Below are 25,420 nucleotides of genomic sequence, written 5' to 3'. Positions count from 1 at the left end.
CTTAATTTTACGAATTCATGTATACATTCATTTATCTTTCTTAAATTTTTTCCGCGAGGAAAAATCTCAAAAATTCACGATAATAATTATATAACATTAGATTTATGTCGCAAGTGCATTGGCCAACATTTAAATGTAATAAGATTATATTACTGACTGCGTCATCTATGTATATTTTTAATTCGCGAATCGATGTATACTTTTTATTGTATTTATTATTTTTTTCGTTATACTGAAGATGGTCCAATAAGGTCCGAAACGTATGTATATATTTGCTATTATAATAAAGTAATTTTATCGGACATTACAATCCTGTTCAGGCTCCGAGCCCCTTTTATTATACGTGATTTTATTATACGAGCCATTGTTATTTAATGTAATAAGAATATTGATACAATATTAGACCAATATTGCCGAATAGACATCTAAATAGGAAAAGGCGTCCATCTCAAGCCCGTATCAGACTACGGATTGAGATTGGGTTTAGACTGAAATTTGACCAATCGCAGTAAAGTTTACTAATCTCGAGTTTAGTAACCTTTACTCTAATTGGTCAAATTTCAATCTGATCCCAATCCGTAGTCTGATACGGGCTTTACAATATTGGACCAATATTGAGAACACTAGGTTGACATTATTTTCCAGTACTGCGCCAATATATTGTGCTACTAGGGTCTTTTGGGTTTTATCAGAAATTCATTAAAAATGTTTCATTCTCCAAATCCGGCCCGCCGAGCAAAACTTGGACGTTAATTTTCCAGTGAAAGGCTCAATATGTTTTCGCAAGGATTTTCCAAAATCAAACTGATCCAATCCCCCGATCAAAAACCGTGTTTCAACATGGTCTTTCTGATAGAAGAAAAACATATATCGGGACCCCCAGGACAGACCGTTAACAATGACATATTATATGTGAGATTGGTTGCAACAGCGCTTGGCGGGGAGACTGGGCTCGAGCGTGCGGCAGCGGCGATGATAGGCGATGGATAAAGACGACCGCGCTGATAAAGAGCCGCAGAGCCGCAGATGTCACGCGAGCGCGATTCGTGCGCGACGATCCCCGGTCGTGTTCGGTCAGTCGTGCGTCGTTCCGCTCGCGCTGCTCTCGTGAGATCCGCTCGTTCGAGATACGGTGAGTGCGCACCGCGCACTCGGGGAGCGTCCGGAGGCCGCCAACGGCATCGTCCCCGACGGCCAAGACAAAACGAGTAACAAGTAAGTGTCATGGTTGCTTCACGGCGAGCCCGGCGAGTCCCTCACGCACTTGTACCAAATGGCTCGCGGTCGGTGACGTCACGCGAGAATCGCATCGCGATTGTCGCGCGCGCGCGGATTTCAAACGTCCGCGCGCTCGCCTTTTCAATCGTCTTGCACTTCCGGGATCTTCAATCCCGCAAATATTTTTATGCACGCGTAACACGGAGCGAAAGCTTTGCACCTTACGTCGGATAACGCCTTCTTTGTTAAAAAATGCCACGCGGGCGCAACTTGTGCAGCCATCGACCGAATGAAAATCATATTTTCCGTCTATAAAGAACTTTTTAAACTCCTTATCAAACTCAGTTTGTCAACGTATCGATATATAACTTTTTTAAAAATATCGTAACGATACTGATAATAACTGCAACTCGGTAGAAATGCTGCATTTCTTGGAAACTTTTTTTTCACGAGAAAAATCGCTCAACCAATAACAACGTGACGACTTTCTCGGAATCTTATCGATTTCTGATAATTAATTTACATGCGCCGAATGTACGATGTGCGCGCGCCTGCCCGCCAATAATAATCGACGATTAAGTTATATGAAATAAAGAATACTCTCGTTGTACTTTCAATATGCTATTCCTTACCAACCGATTAAAAATTATTTCGCTACGATAACAATCTCGGCACTAATAGTTTTCGCCTTTAATCAGTGACCGTTTGTCGAATTTATCAATTTTTTGTAACGACCTGATATGCGTCGTATACGATAACACGCTGAACGCAAATTCACATCGTCATGTATCATCCACGTGACGAAAAATACACATCCACTGTTTACATTTTGCCGCTCCTCTGTCGTGCTTGCGCGATTGTGACAATGACGATGCGACTTTATACAAAATTACATATTATCATTTTTTTTAACTACGCGTAAACGTTCCCCCTCTTTTCCTTGAAAAGACACTTGAATGACTAATCGGGACCCAGTAAACGCTCATATTTTTCCAAGAAAAATTCTACCTGCTCTCCCATACAGCACCAAAGCTTTCAGAAACATTTCAGATACATTGCAACAATGTTTTTTGAAATGTTTCTGAAAGCTTTGGTGCTGTATGTGTTAGTTTCGAATGCGGTCCGTCTCCTGATTATTTGATGTCCTTCCGACATGGCCACACACGGTTGTCGGACGTTATCTACTGCATTGTGCCCCGTATATTTACTTTTCTAATAATAATAGTAAGTAGAGTCAACATTGAAGTAAGTGCGAAATGTTACAGCTTAGCCATGGAGAGTTACACGTCGGACTCGAGCGACTCGGATTCCGCTTTAATAACGTTAGACCTGACTTATTTGGCACTGAACGACGAAGCGTTGGATAAGCAATTCCTCAATACCAAAACCCAAGAGCAAGTGGATACTTTGTTACTGAGCCAGAATCGTCTTACGACTCTTCCTGCCAGTATCAACAGATTCACCAACTTGAATGCCCTCGACATCTCGAACTGCGGCCTCACCAGATTACCGGACTTTTGGGCGGATTGTCCTTTGACCTGCTTGATTGCGAAACAGAACAACCTCACGAATGATGGATTGCCGAAAGATTTTGCGAATCTCACCAATTTGAGGGAACTCAATTTAGGCGGCAATAGACTCACGGAATTTCCGGGACAGATTCTAGACCTACCTGGCTTACGATATCTTTACTTGAGTGGCAATCTTATCAGCGAAATTACCAAAGATATCTGGAAGCTGCAAGGGTAATTGCGTATTTTTATGAATTTCAATAATAATTACTTGGCTAACATTAATTACAGTTATACAACATTAATATTATAATTTTCCACTCAACAATGTAAATGTAATATAACACATGTTGTCCATAACGTTTACACTGTTGAGTAGTAAATTATAATATTGATGTTACGTAATTCTTAGTTGGTGACGAGGTTTAAATAAAAACTCAAATTCTCATTAATTTAATTGTCGGCAAATTAATTGGCAAATAAAAAGGTATTTTGAAGAACACAAGGAAAGCTGAAAACTATAATAAAATATTTTAGTTGTAAAAAATTTCAGTGAAGGAAGCCACTATTGATAATAGTAAGTTGACGTCTAAAAGTTTATAATTGCGATATCAAGATGTACCGAGATGATTTCTGGCTATTCAGTGTTGCAAGATCTAATTTTTCACGCACATAAAGAGGGACATGGATAAAGGAATTGAATTTGCTGCATCGATTTCGATCTACGTTTTCTTTTAGAGTTGTCTTGTCTGGAACTCCAGCTGTACAATCAATTTTAATTGCTGTCTGTGCTTTACTTGAATATCATGCTAAAATAAACGGCGTAACGTCTACCATACCGTCCGTTATTTTAATGCTCGTGTGATCGCAGTCTTGGACACACATTTTGTATTGGTTTATGATCATAAAATGCGAATTTTATAATAGTCATTTTATACTATCAATTCAAATAATTGCCTCTGCTTGCGAATATAATACATGCGCATTATTTTTATATGTAAAAAAATCGAACGATTCGTTTTTATAAAAACATTTTTATCAAATATTATGATTTGCGAAGGTTGCGAGTCTTGTCGATGGGAGACAACAGATTGACAGAAGTACCGTCCACCCTTGGTCAGCTGAAGTCCTTACAGGCTCTCGTACTTTGCGACAACACCTTAGAGAGCCTGCCAAGCTCAATAGCCAATTTAACAAATCTGAAGAGTTTATCGCTTCATAGGAACAGGCTGCGAACATTGCCAACTGAGATAATAACATTAAAATGCCTCACAGAGGTTGGTCACAAATAATTTAATCGCCATATATTTTATATTATATCGTATATCAGTTTCTCAGAAATTAAGTGTTAAGTCATATTTTTTAAAACGAGATTTTTACATCTCAGGAATCAACTTGTCAAGTTAGTGATGAATAGGTCCATAGTTTTACAGAGATATATAGCTTGTTAAATCCTCCTTTCTGCACCAATAATAGCCGCAACATGGAACAATTATTTGTTTTCTTCTAAAAAGACATTAGTGAAGAACATTATTTAGTGGAAAAGTTAAGAAAAGTCAAAGCACGATGCTAAATTTGATGCAGAGACAAAATTTTCGAATTATTCTCTTATGAAATTTAAGCTTTGTGACTTAACTTTATCTCCGAGACACTAATGTACATGTATATCATTGAATATTATAATTTCAACTATAAAGTTTAAAATTCTAGTCGTAGTATTAATAGCAGATTTGTTGTACAGTAAACATAACTTTATCAAAATCAGTACAAAGTACAACATGAAATTTTCAATAAAAACACATTGAAACAAAATACACTGTTGTTACCGCAAGAAAGTATGGTATATCAACGGTTTTTATTACAACAAAAGATTAATTTCTTTGCCACATCCTTTGATGGTCAGCTACAAATGTTCAATTTGCCATAGAAATTTTACGCAGCAAAGTTCAACATTTATAACTGATTCATGTTGAATCAAATAATTTCTTTACACGGAATACACCGCGTTCATTTTATTTTCGCAGTTGTCTTTACGAGATAATCCATTAGTAGTGAGATTTGTATCAGATATGACACACAATCCGCCGTCGTTGCTGGAGCTAGCGGCCCGTGTCATCAAGACCAACGATATTCGCTACGACAACGAGAGTATACCGCACAGCCTAGTGCAGTACCTCAATAGCGCCCACCATTGTGTCAATCCTAAGTGCAAAGGTCAGTGTTTCGTTAATTTACCAAGAATTATCAACAGTTATAATTGTAATAGAGATTGGATTTCGTTGCAATCGATTTTTGTGTTGACTACCACCTCTTATTTTTCTGATCGTTGAAACGCTGACAGCAAGGAGAGTCAATGGGCGTCAACACGAAAATCGAAAGTTGAAACTAAATCCAATCGTGACAAGCAGTCAGATAAAATGTTACTTCGAGAAATTACGCACGGAAAGCTTAATTCAATCAAACAGCCGAGCATTCCCGAGGTGGTAAGCTCGAGGGAAAAAAATTTGACTGCGATACACTTTCTGCAATGCATAAAAATTTTCGAAAAAATGTGCAAGTGCGGGAAAAACAAAGCATTCTGAACGCATTCTTCTCGATCGAATCTCGGGGTCTAAGTCAACGTAAATTTTTCTGCGCAGGTGTTTTCTTTAATAACCGAGTGGAGCACATTAAGTTTGTCGATTTCTGTGGCAAGTATCGCTTACCGTTGTTGCAATATTTATGTAGCAGCAAATGCATCGAGCCGCGAGACAGTGACGAGGAGCTCGTCAGTGGTGCTATGATCAGAAAGGTTCTTCTCGGCTAATGAGATCTTATATTTAATCAGGCATATTTCTGTAATAAAAGACATTCCGAATTGGCTGTTTCGTTACAATTGTTTCGACGTGAAGAGAGTTATTATCCATTTTCTGTTCTTGATAAATGGTACGAAATTTATAGAGATATAAATTACATGAGAATAAACATTTCAAACAGTTCTACAGAAAACAAGTTATAACATATGTAAATCTGTAGAAATATTGTAACGTGCTTCATATGTTCGTGTATTTTTCTCCTTCTTTTCTATATCAAAAAACTAATGTGATCGTATTATACAATATAATAAATGTATTCTACAACATAAATAAAGACATTGCAAGATTCGTCATTACCAGAATTTAAAAAATCACCCCTGAAAGTTTGGAAAAATAAAAAATTTGTTGACTAATCTAACATATAAATTTTCTCTATTTAAAATCCTCTTTTTTACCTGAAAACTTTCAGAAACAAAAATTACGCTCTTCTCAATACACATTTATCGTGTAATCAGGTGGCTGTATGTAGAATAAGAAAACGGGTAAAGGATAAAGCGGGCGATTTATTTATTTTACGCATGTACACATTAGAAGATGGGAACAAAATTGAGGGAATATCTCAAGTAGAGAATAGACAAGTTCAATCGTTAGAGCGATTCTTTCCATCTCGACTGAAAGACCAGTATATTGTCGCTCGAGTATTAAGTTGCTTCTACCGCAAGTCATATTTAGCAAAGTTAGAAAGCAAATGTTGCATTTGGAAAAAAGAGCGAGGCAGCGATTAACATTTTTGTTAATAGTTTATTGTTAAATAAACCACAAAATATACAATAATAATATTATTATATAGGGTGATCCCGCCGCGTGATTGACGACGGCGCGGTATCTCGCGATTTCCTTCTCGCTTAAACACATCCAGAGTTATACTACAAGGTATTCATCATCATTATCATCGTCTTTGCGACTAATACGATTCTTTTTTGCGTCATCATGTTCCGTAAAACTAAAAACAACATTCAAGAGAAAGAACGCAGAGGAGGAGTAGCGAAATGAGAATGGTAGGTAAGTGTGTGTATTTATAATTTTATATATATATAATATATATACTCGTGTGTATATATATAATTGTGTAAACATAGCAATCGTGTAATAAGAGTTTTACTACCTTTTTTTCAATTTTTTGCTCACCGCTTAGTACAGTGTGTAGTCATATATAATTAGTTACCTATACATACATATACATATTTATATATATATGCGCGTTATTTATATATTACATACATATATATGTATGTACATGCTTTTTCTCGCTCTTTCTTTCTTTCTCTCTCTTCCAAACGCACCTTTATTTTCACACACACATTTACACATGCGCATATAATCTCACACCTATTCATGACGTCGAATTAGCGCGTTTTTATCATATAGGCGTGATAGTAACTAACACTACTCTTTACTTCTTTTTTTTCTTAATCTTCATTTCATCTTAATTTCATTTTATTTAATTGTGTGGTAAATATTTTTGTCTCTTATGCATCGTCTCGTTCTCTCTCTCTCGCTCTTCTATATATATATATTTATATATATTTATATATATATTTATATATATTAAACAATTTCTCCCTAATATCGTACATTCATGAGTTTTAAACATTAAAGACTCACTGCGCCTGCGGCCGAGGGTGTTACCTTGATTTATCATTATTCGCCATCCTTTATATCATTCGGGAGTATCGTCATTTTCATCATAATCCATTCCGACCGGGGCGCGACGTGATCTGCATCAACCAATATATTTTTTCTATTCGCCGTCCACCACCTGCTGCTCCTGATGAGTTTCCTGCTCCTTTGTCTCCTTGGCATCCTTGTCCTCGTCTAAAATGCGATATTAAGGAGTGTAAAGAAGGTACAGGGTCATGAAAGAAAGAGGCCTTATTTTTATCAGGATATTTCTTGTATAATGTATTTCTTCCTTAGTGTAAATAAATGCTAGTGTAAATATGCAGTTTGCTTTAAATGTTAACATGCAATATTTTCTCTTTAATTTATATTACGTAGTTCTCTGTATAAATTGTCATATCTTTTTCTTCTAATGGCATTTTCAACGTTAATTTAAAAATTATATGTTAAATAGTTTTCTTACAAATAAAAATTTATTTTGCTTTCTTTTTCAAATAAAAAACTATGCCTTTTACAATTTAAGATACGACGGTCTAGTATTCTTCATTACAAAAATGGGAAAAAACAAAAATTAAAATATGTAGAAAAACATAACATAAAACAAACTTTTCGAACAATATTAATTTCAATGAAGATGTCTATAAAACAAAGTAAAAAAGATTATCATGTTTTACTTCAATGTTAGAATATTTAATAAGCGTCTTTATACAAAAAGCTTTTAAGCTTAAAACTCTTTTTCATTTCTATAAAAAAAAAAGAAATAATTTGAGGAAATTGATAATTGTGTCGAAAGATTCTTTAATATCTGTCCCGAACAAGAGAATAAGTGCGCATATTAAACGCATTTGCTAATGATTATACTCGTGAGATATTGATTGCATCATCATCAGGTCAGATCGGTTAGAGTACACAACGTCATCAAGGTCGTCATTAAGGATGTCATGATGTGATAATGAAATGCATGTAACTGCTGTACAGGGTATCCGAGAATTCGTGGAAAATTCACTTTGTAGTACATTGAAAATGAAAGACATGTCACAAAAATAAGTTTTATAAATCTAGATAAATAAATTGTAAAATTTTTGCGCAATTTTAATAGAATAAATCGTTAGAATAATAAGTACACTTGATTATGTTTTAATTAATTCTACTAATGACATTTATAAAAAGTTAATGTCTTTCAATTCGATTTAAATATTACAGATAAGTAAATAATAAATTATTGTTGTACAACTCGAATTAAATTTCAATAAAATTCTTAACTTGACATGTAGTTACTACAATATATAATGTTAAAGTTTAACAAGTTACAATAAAATGCAAAAAATATTGAGAGACCCTGTATACATTGATTATCATTAATTTGATTAGCTTTAATCTGTGTACGCAAGTAAGATATAATTTTGAAAAAGAAGTAGCTGAACTCCAGCCGGTATTTTAATTTTTAGATTTAATAAATTTTTAATTGGAAAAACAAGTTTCGCATTATAACAGAATAAAAAAAAACAGAAGAATTATAGTTACAATTGTAAATTTTTTGAATTGAAAATTCAAAGTTTTCTTGATCCTCGTAAGATTTCTTGCACACTTCTGAAGAGGATGTCCAACCATTGAAATTCTTAGCACGAATATTGAGATCACATCAGTTCGGATCCAAATGGAAATTAAAATTATTCCTAACGTATCACTCGCACCTTCGTATCAAATATTCCGCAACAGTATATAAATTCACTTATACGACGAACTTTGATGGGTGATGTATGAGATACATTTTGATATAGAATGTCTGTGAAAAAAGTGGACGAATCGAAATGGAATTGGAAGGAAAAAAATCACTTGTATAAAATTATACGTAAGACATATTTGCAAACTCTTCGTTGAAAGATTAAATCAATTAATATTAACGTATTTAAAAAGCAAAATGTAGAAGTAGAGATATTTCTGTCTCAATTCTCTATAAACAACAGGCATCACTTTTCAATTTCTACTTCTCTTCAATCAAAATCAAGAAGTAGAAATTACAAAAATCTAGGTTTAGTAAAAAATTAAAATAAAGTTAACATTAAATTAATATGTAACAATCAAAAGATATAAAGATATATACACAGATGTTAAAAAAAGGTTACATTTTTCAGATTCAGGTTTATTTTCAATCATTTACTTGTTGTGCTGAAACTACTCAATTTATTTTCAACAATTTCCTTTTTCCTATCCATTTTTATTCGTGTTTGATTAATAAATCCATTAAAGACCGTAGTACTGGAAAGAATTTAGTTAAAACTGCATTTATAATACAATATTTCATTATAATTGGTCTTACTTTTTATTTAATGTTACAATGCGACTAATTTACTATTATATTCTCGAACATTTTCCTATATTTAAAAACGAGATATTAAAAGAATTGATACGGGGCTGAACGTCATTTATTATTAAACTCATCTTATTCACAAGAATTTTTATTTCAGGAATGAGATTGGTCGTTAATGGATTAATGTAATGTGCGCCATATTACATTAATTCCTTACGCGATATGTCGTTTTAGGAAAATAGAAGTTAAGAAAGATTGGTCTTTATCGAGATATATCTTAAGTCACACTATTTAGCGTTCTTACCTTATTCAGATATATTAACATGTAATACGATGCAAAACATTACATGCAGTCATTAGCGATGCTAACGTATGAATTACTTTTTACAATGTATTATATTAGTGCAAAAGTATTTATTGAGAGAAATAACATAGTTTTAAGAGAAACTGCCTTTATTAGTTAAAATCAATTCTCATTTATCAGTTTTAATGAAATTTTCCTCCTTTTTCATTTCTATGAAAACTTTGAACTTAAATTTTGTCTCGAGCCTGTAAAAATATCTCAATATCTTTTGCAGTAATTTAATATATCCATGAACACGCGCACACACTCCTACACATATATATTTTACATATTAAATTAGTTTATTGTTTGTCTCTTTACACAATTGTTACATTTTATCCGTTACATCTTAAAGGGTGTAAACGATGATGCTAGGATAAAAAAAACTTAACGAATAAGATGTCATTGTAAAACAAGAAGAGTATATTATATATAATGATATTATTTAAAGTTCTTATTTTCTCATTGTATCTGATCTGTGGCATTACAAATAAGAATTAAATTTGAGCCAATAAAGTTTTTTTTGCAGAATATATCGAAATCAATTAGTTTCCGCACAAGCAGCTTTCTATCTATTGTTAGACCTGTATAAATAGTTTGTATAGATAAGCTATGCCAATGATTCCTTCTTCTCGTAGATTAATAAATAGCTGTTGATCTCGATCGAGTTCCTCTACGCTGAAAATTTGTTGGAAATCATATGTAGCTTAAATTATACATGTAATTACCAATAAAACAAGTAATTTTCTCTGTACGCTTAGTAATCTATATTATCGATCGCGTGTTGCAACATACGAACAACCGACTTGTTTCCATCTATAACGTAAAGAAAACTTCATAATTTCATGCATTTCTAACGTCACAGTTCAATAGAGCTACAATGAAGAAATAGGAACCTTAAGAGCAAATTTTTGTCTAACCTTTCTTTCCGCACCCTTTCTTTACAACACCGATGTGTTTTTACTCACCACTATCATTAAAATCTTAATTAATTTGCATATATGCATATACACATACATATATGCACACATACACGCACACACACATACATATATACATCGTATATTTAATTCTATATATTAAGTTCTATATATATTTATATTATTAATCTAATAATAATATTATTATATATACATATTATAATTTTATTATTATTAGACTAATCAAAAGTTCGTTCTTATTTCTTCTCTATATGGCTTCTTATATTAATAAACAAAAAATGAAATAAACGAACTTTTCGATCGATATTTATATGTATAGTTATCATATTTTACACGCTCTTCTTTCAAGCTGACAATCACGTCAAGAGTTTTGTAATCATCTAATTGATAATATTATAAAATACAGAGAACCCTCCTTCCGTTTGTCTGAATGTAAGCTTTCCATAGATGATAAAGAAAAGACGCGCTGAGACGAGACGAGAAGGAAATCAACTAAAAGGAAGAATCGATGAATTTGTTTATTGCTAATAATAATGATAAATAATCAATAACATCCACATCCAATAAATGGATATTCCTGATTAATTCCTTCATTGAATTCGGTGTTTCTCTCGATAATCTTTTAAAATTCGCTCGAAAGAAACGTTAAGTCTATTTGTATCCATTGCACTTTCATGCGCTTTAAAATGAAATGGATGTATATCTAGGTTTCAGGGTGAAACAAAAATAAAGTGCGAGTGATGCAACTGTAACGAACAAACTTAGAAAATAGGTGTAACTTTGCTGAGTTTAAATTTCGATTATTTCCAAATCTCTTTCGGAAAAATATTACGTGTTGTATATCAATGTATGTGATAATACGAAAGAGACTTCAAGCCATTGCATCGAGTCAGCCATCTCTTAAAGTAAGATTTTATAAATGCACGAATTCAAAACAATAAGAAAATAATTATTTCAAAATATGTACAACTAATTAACAATCTATATATTTTCAAAATTGCTTCCGATACCTAAACTAGTCCTTTAGATTGTTTTCAGATTGTATTTATATATTGTATGCAATATTTTAACCTTTTCATATAATTTTTAATAATATATATTGCTGATAATAATATTTATAATATTTATAATTTTGTTGCTAATTGTACAGAACAATGTAATTCAAATTTGTACATGGCGAAAATGCAAATTTCACTTTTCTATCATCGACACATTTGTAACTACTTCTTGTATAATACAAAACGTATTGGTCTCGTTTCAAAATCAGAAAGTACATTTCGAAAAAATAAATTCTATGTACTCTTTCAAAGTTAGAAAAGAGTTGACGATAATTTTGTTTAAAATCAAACGAGAGATACAGTACCAATCATTAGAAAAAAAAGAAAGACGAGAAAGTTAAAGAACTTAATTTTAACATCTTCAACATCGATAAAACTTTAATTTGAATATCAACATTTCTAATTTTTATACATCACTCATTCTTTCTTCTTTTGCATTTTATCTTTGATTTTATCTCCTGATAGAAAAATCAAACTGATTGAATATTATTTTTATAACACAATAATATGCTACATATGTTAAGATAACCAGACTGTCCCGGAATGCGGCTACGAGGAGTGTCGATTTATCTTTAAATTTTAGATTTAAAAAATTATACAACATGTATTAATAATTTTTCGTAATTTTATATTATACATTTTGTATCATTAAAAACCACTAACAAATAGTTTGATTTTTGTGAATCTTGTAACAATTAATATATTACAAAATTACCGACAGTAGCAACTCAATAATAAATATACTTTCTAAGTTAAGTATAAGGATTATTTATTTTTGTTATTTCACATATAACGTATACGTCAAATACTTATTTTGTGCCTGAAAATATATTTAAAAAAAAGAACTTTACAAACCTTTCTATAATTTTTGCAATATCAGAAATTTTTCTTCTTAATAAAAGAGTTTTTGTTCTTATCACATATTTCCTTGTAAGAAAAACATAAATTTCCGACTGTCTTCCCGCGTAACTGATTCCTGGGACAAGTATAACGTACAAAATGCCTTTTTCATTATTGAAAGAGTTTTATTAACACGTCAAAAAGTCCATTCGCCATGTACGATGTGTCATCGGCTTAAAAGTATTACAATCGCTCCGTTGAGTCGATTAGAAGTTCGTCATCTAGATTTAAAAAAGGGAGAAAATTTGGAAAGACGAGAATCTGGAAAAAATCATAGTGTAGCGACAGTACTTGGGGGATAACAATTTTTAGAGTCGAGGCATGACCGATATAGGCATTAATTAATGTCTGTCTCCTCGCTAACAATAAGTGCTACGACAAGAAAGACGAGTTTGTTAGCCAATATTTTCTTCGGACAGCGCATCTTAGTCTGCGAGTCGATTTTTACGTCCGAGACACCTTTATATATACGTATTTCAAACATATTTCAAGTATCAACGTCAGTGTTTTTGACCATATCTGGCATTTTTAATAATAGAGAAAATTTATTACGGAAAATATTACCTCAGCCTGGGTATGGACCTGGACTTCCCTACACTCTAGGCGGGCGTTTCACCAATCCGACCACTGAGGCATGTGGTAATATTTATCGCAACAACAGTATAAAGATGTTGTCACCGCGTCTATTTTTCGACTTTAAACCTGGCTGAGGTAATATTTTTTCGCAATAAATTTTCTGTATTATTAAAAATGCCAGATATGGTCAAGAAAACACCGACGTTGTTAATTGCTGCTGGCGACATTGAAGAATATTCTTATATTTCAAGTATCTTTCAGCATTTATCAGTAAGAACGGAAGAATTCCGTTCGAAATCTGAACACAAAATAAAGAGTATCCTTTCCATGATTATTTGTCTACAAGATGACATTAATCGAGATGAAATGCAGACATTAATTATTGATATTATCGCTCGGTATCCATATTCATTGTTATATCATTCTATAGTATGCGATATCTGCAGATTGACTGAAATCTCGAGGAAATACGAGTACGCCTTACTGAAACTCATATTACGAATCGAAAATGTGACAGAGAACAGTTTATTTCTACTTTTGCCTTCTTCCAAACCAATCCGTATATAATTTGAAACCGATATAATTCTGTAGAGTATAATTTTCCAACAGAAATGATATTAAGAAACAAAGTATTATTCTATTTATTCACATATACAAATGTACCCAACGAGAAATGACTCATCGAACGATGTCAAAACGGCGTCAAATCGACATTGATTCGACATCAATTCGAAGGTGTAGATGTCGATTCGACATCGATCGACGAATCATTTATCACTGGGGTAATGATTGTTGAATTTTAAGTTCAAATGTAAAATTATACCGGTTTTGATTCAGCCATCGCATTCGATAAATTGATATTAGATGCTAAATTACATATTTATCTTGAATTTTCGTTCAACTAGAGACGCGTTTAGCAATTATCAGTTGTTAAAGAAGGAACGATTCCTATATATATATATGTGTGTGTATATGCTAAATTATGTCGACAGCACGATAATCTTTTTCCAATCAATGTGTTTTTCAATTTGCGATGCATTAATAAATTACTAGACATTTGATTACACATTGTTTCAGTTTGTTTTCAATTCAAATCGTGCTTAGCGATTATCGGTTAAAGAGGAACTAGTTATATGTACATTTAGTATGTACATTTAAGTCAATTCAGCAATAAAGTAATTTGTTTTTGCTGCCAAATTATGCATTAACAGTACGATGGTTTTCTTTCAACAAGCATGTACTTTTCAAGGTAATTTTGCAGATATTGAACATTGTCTAGAAGTGCCCAGTCATAATATGATTACAGTCGAATATAATCAACTCCCACCATAAACTAGCTAAATGTTTTTTAAACAGAATTTTCTTTGCCATGTAACTTTCCCACTAATCATACGTATTTATTTGCTATGTGATTGAATGATTATATTAGATTCAGAAAGCAAGTAGGAAAGAACACATTTTCAATATACATATGTTACTAAACTCCAATTAGAAATAGAAGGAAAAGTGTAAAAACAAATTCGTTTGATCTTGGTGAATTCATATTAAAAGCGCATTCGACTGTAGTTTAACTCAATAAGGATCGCGCATGTAAACGTTATCAATTAACACATTGACCACGTCACTTATATGAATGACTTATAATATATGAATATATTCGAGGAAACTTTTTAGAACTAAATCTGATTCTTTTTTATAACTCACTTTCTTGTCGTAGAACTTCATTGCACGTTGGTTACGAAAATTTGATGTTATTCGTATTTAAATGACAGGAACAAAGAGTGTCATTCACATATAAACGACGCGTATAATACAGCGGGCAATGTGTTAAAGAAGGATTTTAGTTTTTATATATACATAGCGTATAATTAAGCATTCGCTGTCAAATTGCGCCGGTCTAGTCTACAAAAAGACAACGTAGCATCCTTCAACTGTCATCAGCAATCACATTCTTCTCAAATTGTCATTTTTTTTGTCGAGCTTCGGTTCCGCAGTTTGTCTTAAAACATAAAATGATGGCGACGCAAACGACATTACGCTAAACGCATTAGATTATACATCCTCTTAGTTTATCTTTAATTAGAGTAAACGCATTTAGCGGCATTTAAAATTAAAAGGGGTCAAATTCCTACACATATATATACACTGAATTCGATTCGACAACAACGAGGCGTAATTAAGACTCCTGATAGGTTTATAATGTGAGAAATAGAGAATGTCAAAATTTGTTTCTCACGCATGCACACATTAAAGTAAATTAGCTAATCGCATGTCACAAGTCGTAGCTGATAGGAGAAATTTGTGAACACAAATTCCGAGACTATATCTTTACGAAGAAATTAATATGTCATGATGATTTCCGTGTGTCTTCAGCAGAACTGAATTTTTATATTGAATATTGACCTTCAAGAGATATTTATCAAAGCGACGAATTCTTGGTGTGTTTCGTGCACCTATTCTATTAAATACATGTTGTAACATAAAAAATGGTATTCTACTTTAATGTGTAAAATGCTTTCGATATTGTACGCTCATGTCGGGTCCGAACTCCTTTCCTGGAAAGAGATGAATTTTAGCGCTGCTTCCAAAAACAGCGAACTGGGTCATGTAAAGAGATGTGAAACGTCGTATACTGGATATCTACGCATGTAACAAAAATAAAAATTGCGCGTTCTCTGTCTAGCCGTGTAAAGATGTTGAAGAAAGAGCACGAAATGCTTTTTCCGGTCTGTTCTTATCTTCGTTGATTTTATATCAGCTTAGATATAACGACCTCCACCTCATCTCTTTGTTTTTGGACAAAGAAGAAATCTGAAGGCTTTCTTTATCATTGTCAACTGTGCGAGTGTGTGTATGCAGTTATTCGGAACGCGCAGTTTAAACGTGTTACATTTATGCATAAATATCTATATACATTTCTCTATATCCCATGCAACTGTAAAATTATTATCTTCCCTGTACGTTCTGTCGTTAACGATTGCTTTACAGTTTTTCCAGGAACGTCCTTATGAATCTGAAAAATGTGATTACAGCTCCGCAAACTAGATAACATTGTTCTATTTCGAAATTTGTCTGTTTATACTCCTGTTCCGTAGAAAGGGGAATAGCTACTTTGCCGTTAAAAAAGATAAGGAACCAAGGATGCAAAAGTAGACAATGCTCGAGATAGAATCCTGGCTATCTAATTAACGAAACTGTAGATGCACTATGTAGATTGGCAGACAACATATTTCGTTTGATAAGTTAAACAGCTAGCAATGAAAAAATCAGCGAAAAGTGGAAGTGTTAAGTTGTCAGTGTCGGGATCTGCCTGAATCCTCTGGAAATTACGAATTAATAAAACTTTCGTTGAAACGAAGCGAGTCAGGACCCCTGGGTACAACATGCCTACAGAGACGAGCGAGGAGCCTTAATTCCGCCGAATCGCGTCGCTGCACTACTCTACTTCTCGCTAAAGAGAAGATGAAAATCTTATTATCTATGTATTCCGCAATGCGGCGTGTCGCATTTACAACGTGGACATCCTCGTCAGAAGATGGTTGCTTCGTCATGCCACCGTAACAACGTCATAACCCAACTGTTTAATAACGTTAAAGAGGAAAGGAAAAGTAGAAGATAGAGTAAAGCGGCTCAAGCCATGTTCGATTGGCTGGGGTCAGTGTTTTGCGTGTTTGTAGCGGTGGTGTTAGTGGTGGTGTTGGGATTGCTGGCGCTATTATCACTAGAGTTACCGCTAGCACTGGCAGCGGCGCCCGTGGCGTCCGACTGGCCGCCACCTCCGCCTCCGCCGCCCCCGCCGGGATTCCCCTCCGTACCGGTGGTGGCGGCGGCCGATTGCATGTACTTGGGTATCAGCATGCTGTTGAGGATCGGCTGGATCCGCAGCTCGTGCTCGGTGAAGTTGAAGAGCGGCGGCAGTTCACGGCCGCTTGGCAACCGCGTGCCCTGCTCGCGTAACTCATTGAAGAACGAGTGCGCGCACGCTTGCAGCGGCGTCATGCGCAGCGACGGCGTGTACTCCAACAGCCGTGCCACTAGGTCCATCGCTTCTGGCGGGGTGCGCGCCCTGAATACCTGCAACCACAATCGAGTTCATGACAGAAACTTGTACCCTCGACTCTCCTTGTTAAATGTACCAATAAATATTCCCTTGGATCAATGTTACGATATTTTGATTCACACATTCGCTGGGACTAGTAGAGATGACTTGTCCTCGCTCCAAGGACGGACTTTGAAGCAAAAATCCTATTCTCGACTCAATTTGTAGTACATTTGTCCGTAACAACGCACTGTGCAAGTTTCATTCATTTTAGCAGCGTTAAGCGATTTATTTCATTGATAAGAACGATCTATATTGAGTTTCTGTGACTAACAGAGATGTCACGTATCAATAATGATATTCCGGCAATTCTGACATTTCTTCGATCCTCTTTGAGGTGCAAAAGATATATAAGTGGCGTGCAAAAATACGGAAGTTTATCAGTAATGGCCAATAATTATATGCAATATTACCATAGACTTACTGTGCATTCGTATGCGACAGCTAATTACAACATTGAAGGACAGATATGCAAGATTAGATATTTTCTCCATCACATATAATGCACTGTGTTACATAAATATACTTCTAAGACAATTGTAAATGTGCAGTGAGAATAAGATTAACTTTAGTTGACTAACTATAAAACTCATTTGTTTCCTTATGATCAGCGGTGTAAACGTGCCAGTACGAGCAGTAAGAATACGAATTAAAGCCTTTTATCATCGCATCGATACTTTCTGTTCAATGTCTTAAAAAAGTTCAGTATTGTGTAGAATTGTTCAAGATTGACGGTTGTTGATTGAAGAATGATTAATAACAAAAATAGTTAGTGACATGTAAACTCTCAATTTTAAGTCTCAGTAGGTATCGTGAATGTTGTAAGATCTATAAAATCCCGTTTAAGAAAATTACACACTGATTCCAAGCACTACTCTACTACTGATGGACATGAAAGGTCGCGATTATTGATGATAGACTCACAACGAGATGATTTTAGCCACGTCTCATTTCGTATACAAAATTTCAGTTCTTACATTTCAGTTTATGGCGTCTAACCCTAGGACTATATTAGTCCGTTTAATCCAGTAAAAAATGCTAGCATTCTTGGAAATGTCTCCTGCTTAAACGTTTGCACTTTGCAATCTAGCAAATACTTGAACTTTTATTTTATAATCCTATTTCGCGGCGTTTGTTCTCCTGTGCACAAATTCATCGAACAATATATTTGTATCAAAGTTGTATAAACATAACAGGCTAAATCTGATTCAGTATGTAATCTGTGTAGACAAAAATACAATGTAGTCCTAAAGTTAAGAAACTTATTTTGATACCTGCTGAGAACTAAAAATAAAATAACTATGCTTTTTTTATCGGCAATGAGAATGGATGAGGATAACACCGATATTTGTCATTAACATTGTCACTAAAAACTTATCTATCTATATTCGAAAATCATCCAGTGTAAAACATCAATGTTTTTGTGCTCATCTATAATTTGTACAATTTACTACATCCTTATAAAAGAATAGATATCCAATATAATCCAATAAGAACATAGAAGAAAAATTTACCATTAATTTAGTCTAAAGTTATATACCATGTGCTTGGACGCAACTTTGTTTGTATATCCCTTCTTTCATACATATCAGCATAATATTGAAATACATACAAGTGTGAATATGTACATCTAAGATGAACACAGACTCCAAGCACTATTCTCTGCACAATAGACACGAAAGGCCACAGTATGTTTGTTACTCATTCTTTCAAGTTTGACAAATGCAAGTCTCAAATATCACCAGAACATCAGAGTAAGTGATACAATCATTTTCAGTCGCCATAACAAATGTAAAATGTAAGAAATCGCGTATAAATAGTCATTAGTGTCGTTAACAGATGAGACTAGGCAATGAGGAGTTACATGAAGAAGATAACTGATCGTAAAGGAAATTTTGAAGACCAGTCTTTCCTTTATTTTCGTTTTTTCCCCCTCTCAAGTAATGACTAAATAAGATTGGGAATAAGTCTGCACGCTCATCCGGATATCGAAGTGGAAGTTTAGATGTTATTTCGAATGTTAGTACAACGGGCCAAGATAGAGAAAGTTTGTGCCAGCCATATTGAACAACACTTGTTGCAAGTCGGATCACTTACTCTAATCTTCTGATGCTCCGTGGAACACATAGGTGTTTCACTCATTCGTTGAAGCATATACTGCAAATCACGAGTAAATGTATTGATGAATGGCATTGATCGAAGCGCTATCGCTATTGCCATCGATCGTATTTGAAACGCAAAAAAAGTAATCTCTCCCTAAGAAAGTGCATGTTGAATTATTCCTCATGCAATATTACATCAAATTCGACTCTACCTTATCCTGTAACTTCAAAAGTTAATTGAAAAACTTGTTTTTTGTTTCGTTATTACCCTGTCCGTGTGAAAAATTCATATTTCTCTGAAATTTGTATTTTGAAGTACCGTGTATATATATTTCCAAGATATTCTCTATCTTTATTATTAAAATTATGGATTTAAGACGAAAGTGGACTTTTTTAATTATTCATCGAGTCACAAAGTTAATAGACATGTGTGTGGAACAAATCGAGACAATCACACGATGAAGAAATACATAGAATACATTGCCGCTGGATTCATGTATGTATATAAGTAGATATTAATAACAAGGTGTATAAAGTTATATGTGAAAATAAAATAGTAGACTCTACCTTTTGCCAAGGATGTGACTTAATTTGTGGAAATTTGAATTCGGTATAGTTGGGGTTCATCTCACGTATCTGATCGCGCGTAGGCGTACCGAGGACTTTGATAATCTCTACCAGCTGATCGACACCGCTATCGCCAGGAAATATCGGTTGACCTAGCAGCAGTTCCGCTAGCACGCAACCTGCACTCCAAACATCTGTCGAGAAATATGATAATTACATTAAAAATTGCAATAAGATATAATAAAAGAATTAAAAGGCTCAATTAAATAATGTATCTTTTTACATCTCGCTATCAACCGCAACGTTTTTTATGCTAAAAAATTTTAGCACCAAGAATTAGATTACATTTTCGGATACAAATTAGAACAAAAAGAATCAAACAGCACAATCAACGGTGAAATCCTTTCGAATTTAATACACGATATTAAAGAAGAATTTATTGACATTTTAAACGTACCAATCTTCGTAGTGTAGTCAATAGCACCAAAGATGAGTTCAGGTGCGCGATAGTAGCGACTGCAGATATAGGATACATTTGGTTCGCCTTTCACAAGATGTTTAGCTGAACCAAAATCACATAGTTTCAAAACACCAGTATCCGGATCTAGAAGCAAATTCTGTGGCTTGATATCCCTGTGACAGATGCCCAGCGAGTGGATGTACGCCAACGAACGGAACAGTTGATACATATATAACTGCAAAGAACAGAGAAAAACAAACATTATCTCCCATAGTATCATATTTCATATCCGATTAGTTTGCAAAACACATTTCTTGTAATACAAAAATACAAAATTTGTTAAGGTTTTTTTTAAATCGTATACAAGTCAGTACTTATTTCTAGGTTCTTTGAGATCTCCGATTGTATAAATCTGAGATGAGAGTAGCAAATTTAAAATAGCAAATATAATCAATTAAAACATTACAAATATCGCATACATGATATCAATAATTGTTGTAATTTTTATTTCAAATTTATACTTAGTAAAATATTCTTAAGCGTCGAGAGTATTGCATTTCGAGAAAGAATATCTCCTCTCTACTTTATCAGAGATATCTGATAAGAACATCGATATTCTAAAGATTAATTCTTGAAAATTATAAAATAGAGTACAAGCAGATTTACAAATATAACTTTTATTTTTGCATTACGAGGGGTATAAAAAAATGGCTCACCTTGATGAAACTGATTGGTATCGTCTGCTTGCTTTTGCTATAATGTCGAGCGACTTTGTACACAGTTTCGGGTATGTATTCGAGGACTAGATTAAGGTAAACCTCGTCCTTCTAAAAAGAAGAAAGAAAAACGAAAATTGTTTGCATGTAACATTCATTCAACAAGCGGGGGTCCGTTTACAAGTATTTGTCGTCTCAAAGGCACACTACTCCAAAACCAAACATTGACGACGTATTTGATATGCTATCGTCAGGAAGAGATGCAGAGTTTCCCGCAACTCGCGCGATTTGAATTTCACGCGACAAATTCTCTTTAATTAGACAATTTTTTAATTATTTTTTAATTATCCTATAATTAGCATAGGATAACCTATGGTTATCAATTCTTCTATACTTCTTCAACCTTCTAGTTTTCGACATTGCATGTATTTTTATAAATCGGTCTTTCTCAAGATAAAAAATTACTTAAAAAAGATTAGAACGTAGAAATACAATTATGTTATTTATTCATTTTTACACGAAAACTTTTATCTTTTCATTACGGACTTTCTTTTTTATTAGAGTTTCAGAATTTATGATATTCTAAATTTATGGATTTATGAATTTATGAAAGAAGCATCAATTACAAGATCCAGCCAACTCTGCGATTAAGAAAATTATAACGAATTGTGGGATACTCCATAGGGATCGTTATACGTTTAAGTTATACGTTTCATCATTATTATCTGTCTTGGATACACACGTCGATGTCTCTGTGTTATTAACATTTACAATTATCACACACGCCTTCAGAAAAATTACGTACTAACAAGACTAGCGAAGCAGCGTAATCTAATCGCACCCAGCTCGACATTTTTAAAAGAATGACGTTTCGAAGGAATGATACGAATGTGAAGATGTTGTGTTCCTATGTGGAAGCGATAATTCGCCTAGAGTTTTTTTTTCTCTCGCCAAAAGGAGGACTCTTGTACAAACTACTACTGGGTACACTTCAACTTACGTCAACGTGAAAAACCGGATTAGTCGCGGTTAAGATGTTCTATAAAATAACATAATGTGGCATGCATTAAATGAACATCTCTCGCTTTATTTATAGGCACGTGTGAGTTACGCAACAGACCGATAAAACTGATAATTGCGCGCCAATCAAGGGAGCTGTACTGATTAAAGTTATATACTTCGCATTATTTTCACGCGAATTTCTCTCCATTTACAATAGACAGATTGATAGAAATTAAAATTTTTCTTGCCAACAGACATCGAACTCATCTTCGCTCAAAATTCAAGAAAAATGGAGATAAACAGAGATAAGATAGTTACCTTATCACCACTAGAATAAAAGAAGTATTTGAGTTTCACAATGTTGCAGTGCTCAAGGCGTCGCATGATTTGTAATTCCCTGTTCTGAAAGAACAAAAGCATACAGTTCATCATAATATTTCGTCAATGTATTTGTTGCTTGTTAAATAAATAGAATAATCGAAAAAATAAAAATAGACTAAAATAAAAACAACATAAAACGCGAAATAAAATAAACGTAGAATAAATGGATAAAATGGAATGTAATCAAATTAAATCGAATTAAGTAAAACAAAATATAAAGTGTGATACTTCAATATCTAGTAACTACGAACTATTAGTAGCTATTGCTATGTTCTCAGCACGTTTTCATTGAGCTCGTAATTTTCTTGTACTTGGTTACTTTGTACCGAGGGGGAAACCGCTGGCCAAAATCTTGTACCAGTGGGCATTACTTAATCTTATTATCTTATTTGATCTTATTTTATCTTTATAATGCCTCAGCAAGGCCTAATGCCCAAACTAATGCCTGGTAATGCCCAGTAATGCCGCAAATCTGTACAGCACAATGCCCTCAGCGGTTTCCCCCTCGCTCTGTACGTAAGAAAATGATGCATAAAAAATGCTTACCTTAAATCGCTTATCCTGGAGAACCTTCTTGATAGCAACCATCTCTCCCGAATCGCAGAGTTTCGCCTGATATACCACTCCGAAGCTGCCATTGCCGATGACCTTGGTATCGGTGTACGCGACCTCCTGAGGACGATCCGGGCCAGCACCGGGAGTCGCCACCACGGTCGTTACCTTGCTGCCATCTTTGCCTGCAGGGTACATTGCACTACCCATAGAAAGAAATCGGGAAAAACCACAGTGCACGAAAGGAAATGGAAACAGGAGCGGGAAACCGAACTCCCTCTAAAAGCCCAGAGCCTCGAGAATCGAGGGAAAGGGTGTTCCCATTTCGTAAAGTTTCTACATCAACGATATCTTAAAAATTTATGACAAAATGCAACGTATTCTTTCTTTGCAAAAAAAAAACACGACCTACTGATAAAGAACAATGTCGGACACTCTGCAATCGACCCATTTTTACATTATTATTTCAAGACGTTTCCCTCTTTTTCTCCCCGAATACTTTGTATTTCGCAGAAATGTAGTCTTTCGAGATGCTACCCTCTCGCTTCTTTTTTTCTCTCTCTCTGAGAACTTTGTATTTCGCAGAAATGTAGAAAAAGATTACGCACGTCGTTAAAGTCCCCGAGTCTGGAAAGTGTTATATAAATTACAACACCTCGGAACCGCGATCGTCGCTATTTTCACGTGCGGTTCTTGGACACGGTCGACCAGAAATAGTCTAATCCTTGATTTGTTTTTGCCATACCACTAATAGTTCCCAGCGACTCGCGGACGCAGCACGAAGGTTGCATTATTCGAGGAAAATTTACAATTCATAATTATTTCGCGATTTCACGACCCCCCACGACACTTAACGTCTCCAGCGGATTCCTTAAAGGAAATAATTGAGGGAAGATTTTCGACAGTTCCTTTTATCGTTCAGATAAACGCGCAGGTCTGCGAAACTGGATGAACGCGTAATGAGTACAATCGAACGTCGAGGGACATTTTCTACCGGCGATAGAAAACGTGCGGAATAGCCTTGCTGAAGTTTGCTGAACATGCGTTGTAAATTATTGCAAACAATAACCGGTTTTGCTACCATTGCGATGTAAAGTCTCTCACGCAATACGCAATATTTACGCGAGTTCCACGCGAGACTTTTGCCGACGATCATCGTATTCCTAGTTACTGAAAGCGTCTCAATTTCTCAACTGCGTCACACCTTTCGTCATATCTTTCGTCCGTTGTTAAAAACGGACGCGCCGGATACCGGGTGCACGCAGGCTATTTTGATATCACATCGAGTACGACAGCACGAAGTCGTTGATTCATACAGACGAGATACATATTAAAGTAGCTCAGATTGCTTGCATGGACGCAGCAAAATAATCGTAATGTGATTTAGTAAAAAGTTAAAAAACTGTCCATAAAACTATCGTGTTCTGATAATACGAGTTTGCCAAGACACTGCCTTTTGAAACGACACGAAAAGTCTTTTCTTCTATTTAGTAAAAACTGGACACTAGAAAATTAAATAACTAAATAACTCATTGTAAAATAAAATTAGAAAGTTGTAACTGTCCAAAGTTAATATCAAAATAATTTTAATTACTTTTTCACAATTTTTATGTTTGAAGAATGACAACAAAGAATTACTTGGAGAGAACTACACGTAGGATTTAATTAAAATTTAAATATAATAATTGCTTTTTGCACGTTGTACGTGCAGTAATTTCACTTTGACAATAAGGTTAAATAAACGTGATTTTTGTAAAAATTATATTTTGTAATTTCACTTTGACAATAAGGTTAAATAAACGTGATTTTTGTAAAAATTATATTTTGTTACTGACAAATTGAGGTAAGAGATCCTTAATCGAGACTCTCCTCGAAAGTAGAGAATCACCTGCTTTCGAGTTCGAAGGTGAATACGAGGATTCCGATTTGCGAGTACACCGAACGATTAATTTCCACGTGAACGGTGTCTTGTCTTCTGACATGATCGCGACATTTTCAATCATCTGTCAACCATAGATTGAAGATCGCGAGTGAATCATTTGTTTTTTCTACTTCGCGAGATTAATGCCGATTAGATTTTCATGTCCAGCGTCAAATCCCTTATAAGTAATCTATAATAGAAATCTACCTATAATTTTCTATATTTGATTGTAAATATAACAGAGAGAAAGAATTTACACATCATTCATTAACGGCGAAATACGGCAA

At 34.3% G+C, this 25,420-nt stretch overlaps 2 protein-coding genes across 5 annotated transcripts in view; one reads left to right on the top strand and one right to left on the bottom strand.

Moving 5' to 3' along the window:
• The first annotated feature begins 969 nt into the window (after positions 1 to 969).
• Positions 970 to 5,880, top strand: LOC105563631 (leucine-rich repeat-containing protein 58). 2 transcript variants are annotated; one of them, XM_012015369.1, is made up of 5 exons: positions 970 to 1,215; positions 2,484 to 2,963; positions 3,790 to 4,006; positions 4,754 to 4,943; positions 5,369 to 5,880. In XM_012015369.1, exons 2-5 carry the CDS (start codon positions 2,491 to 2,493, stop codon positions 5,533 to 5,535), a joined length of 1,047 nt encoding a protein of 348 aa, XP_011870759.1. In that variant the 5' UTR covers positions 970 to 1,215; positions 2,484 to 2,490; the 3' UTR covers positions 5,536 to 5,880. The 2 variants fall into 2 exon arrangements, with proteins under 2 accessions (XP_011870759.1, XP_011870760.1); XM_012015370.1 differs by having other exon boundaries at positions 2,469 to 2,963.
• A 1,197-nt stretch (positions 5,881 to 7,077) lies between these two features.
• The window catches only part of LOC105563629 (glycogen synthase kinase-3 beta), a 49,239-nt gene continuing 30,896 nt past the window's right edge, over positions 7,078 to 25,420 (bottom strand). For 2 of the 3 annotated variants that reach the window (XM_012015368.1, XM_012015366.1), the window contains exons 2-7: positions 23,207 to 23,397; positions 22,598 to 22,681; positions 21,278 to 21,388; positions 20,559 to 20,796; positions 20,102 to 20,295; positions 13,515 to 17,407 (exon numbers count right to left, since the gene is read on the bottom strand). In XM_012015368.1, the coding sequence (XP_011870758.1) occupies positions 16,964 to 17,407; positions 20,102 to 20,295; positions 20,559 to 20,796; positions 21,278 to 21,388; positions 22,598 to 22,681; positions 23,207 to 23,397 (1,262 nt within the window). In that variant the 3' untranslated portion in view covers positions 13,515 to 16,963. Of the gene's footprint in view, positions 7,400 to 13,514; positions 17,408 to 20,101; positions 20,296 to 20,558; positions 20,797 to 21,277; positions 21,389 to 22,597; positions 22,682 to 23,206; positions 23,398 to 25,420 lie in introns of those variants that run through there. The other variant, XM_012015367.1, reaches the window with a different exon arrangement.

This window comes from Vollenhovia emeryi, unplaced genomic scaffold, assembly GCF_000949405.1.
Source record: "Vollenhovia emeryi isolate VEMERY1.0 unplaced genomic scaffold, V.emery_V1.0 DF939173.1, whole genome shotgun sequence".
NCBI classification, from domain to species: Eukaryota; Metazoa; Arthropoda; class Insecta; order Hymenoptera; family Formicidae; genus Vollenhovia; species Vollenhovia emeryi.
Note: the sequence above shows the minus strand (reverse complement) of the source record. Positions and strands in the feature narration are given on the sequence as shown.

Coding starts and splice junctions, on each gene's coding strand:
- LOC105563631 (XM_012015369.1), top strand. CDS start 2,491: ATGGAGAGTTACACGTCGGACTCGAGCGACTCGGATTCCGCTTTAATA. Junction 2,964..3,789: donor GATATCTGGAAGCTGCAAGG/GTAATTGCGTAT, acceptor TGATTTGCGAAG/GTTGCGAGTCTTGTCGATGG. Junction 4,007..4,753: donor CATTAAAATGCCTCACAGAG/GTTGGTCACAAA, acceptor TTATTTTCGCAG/TTGTCTTTACGAGATAATCC.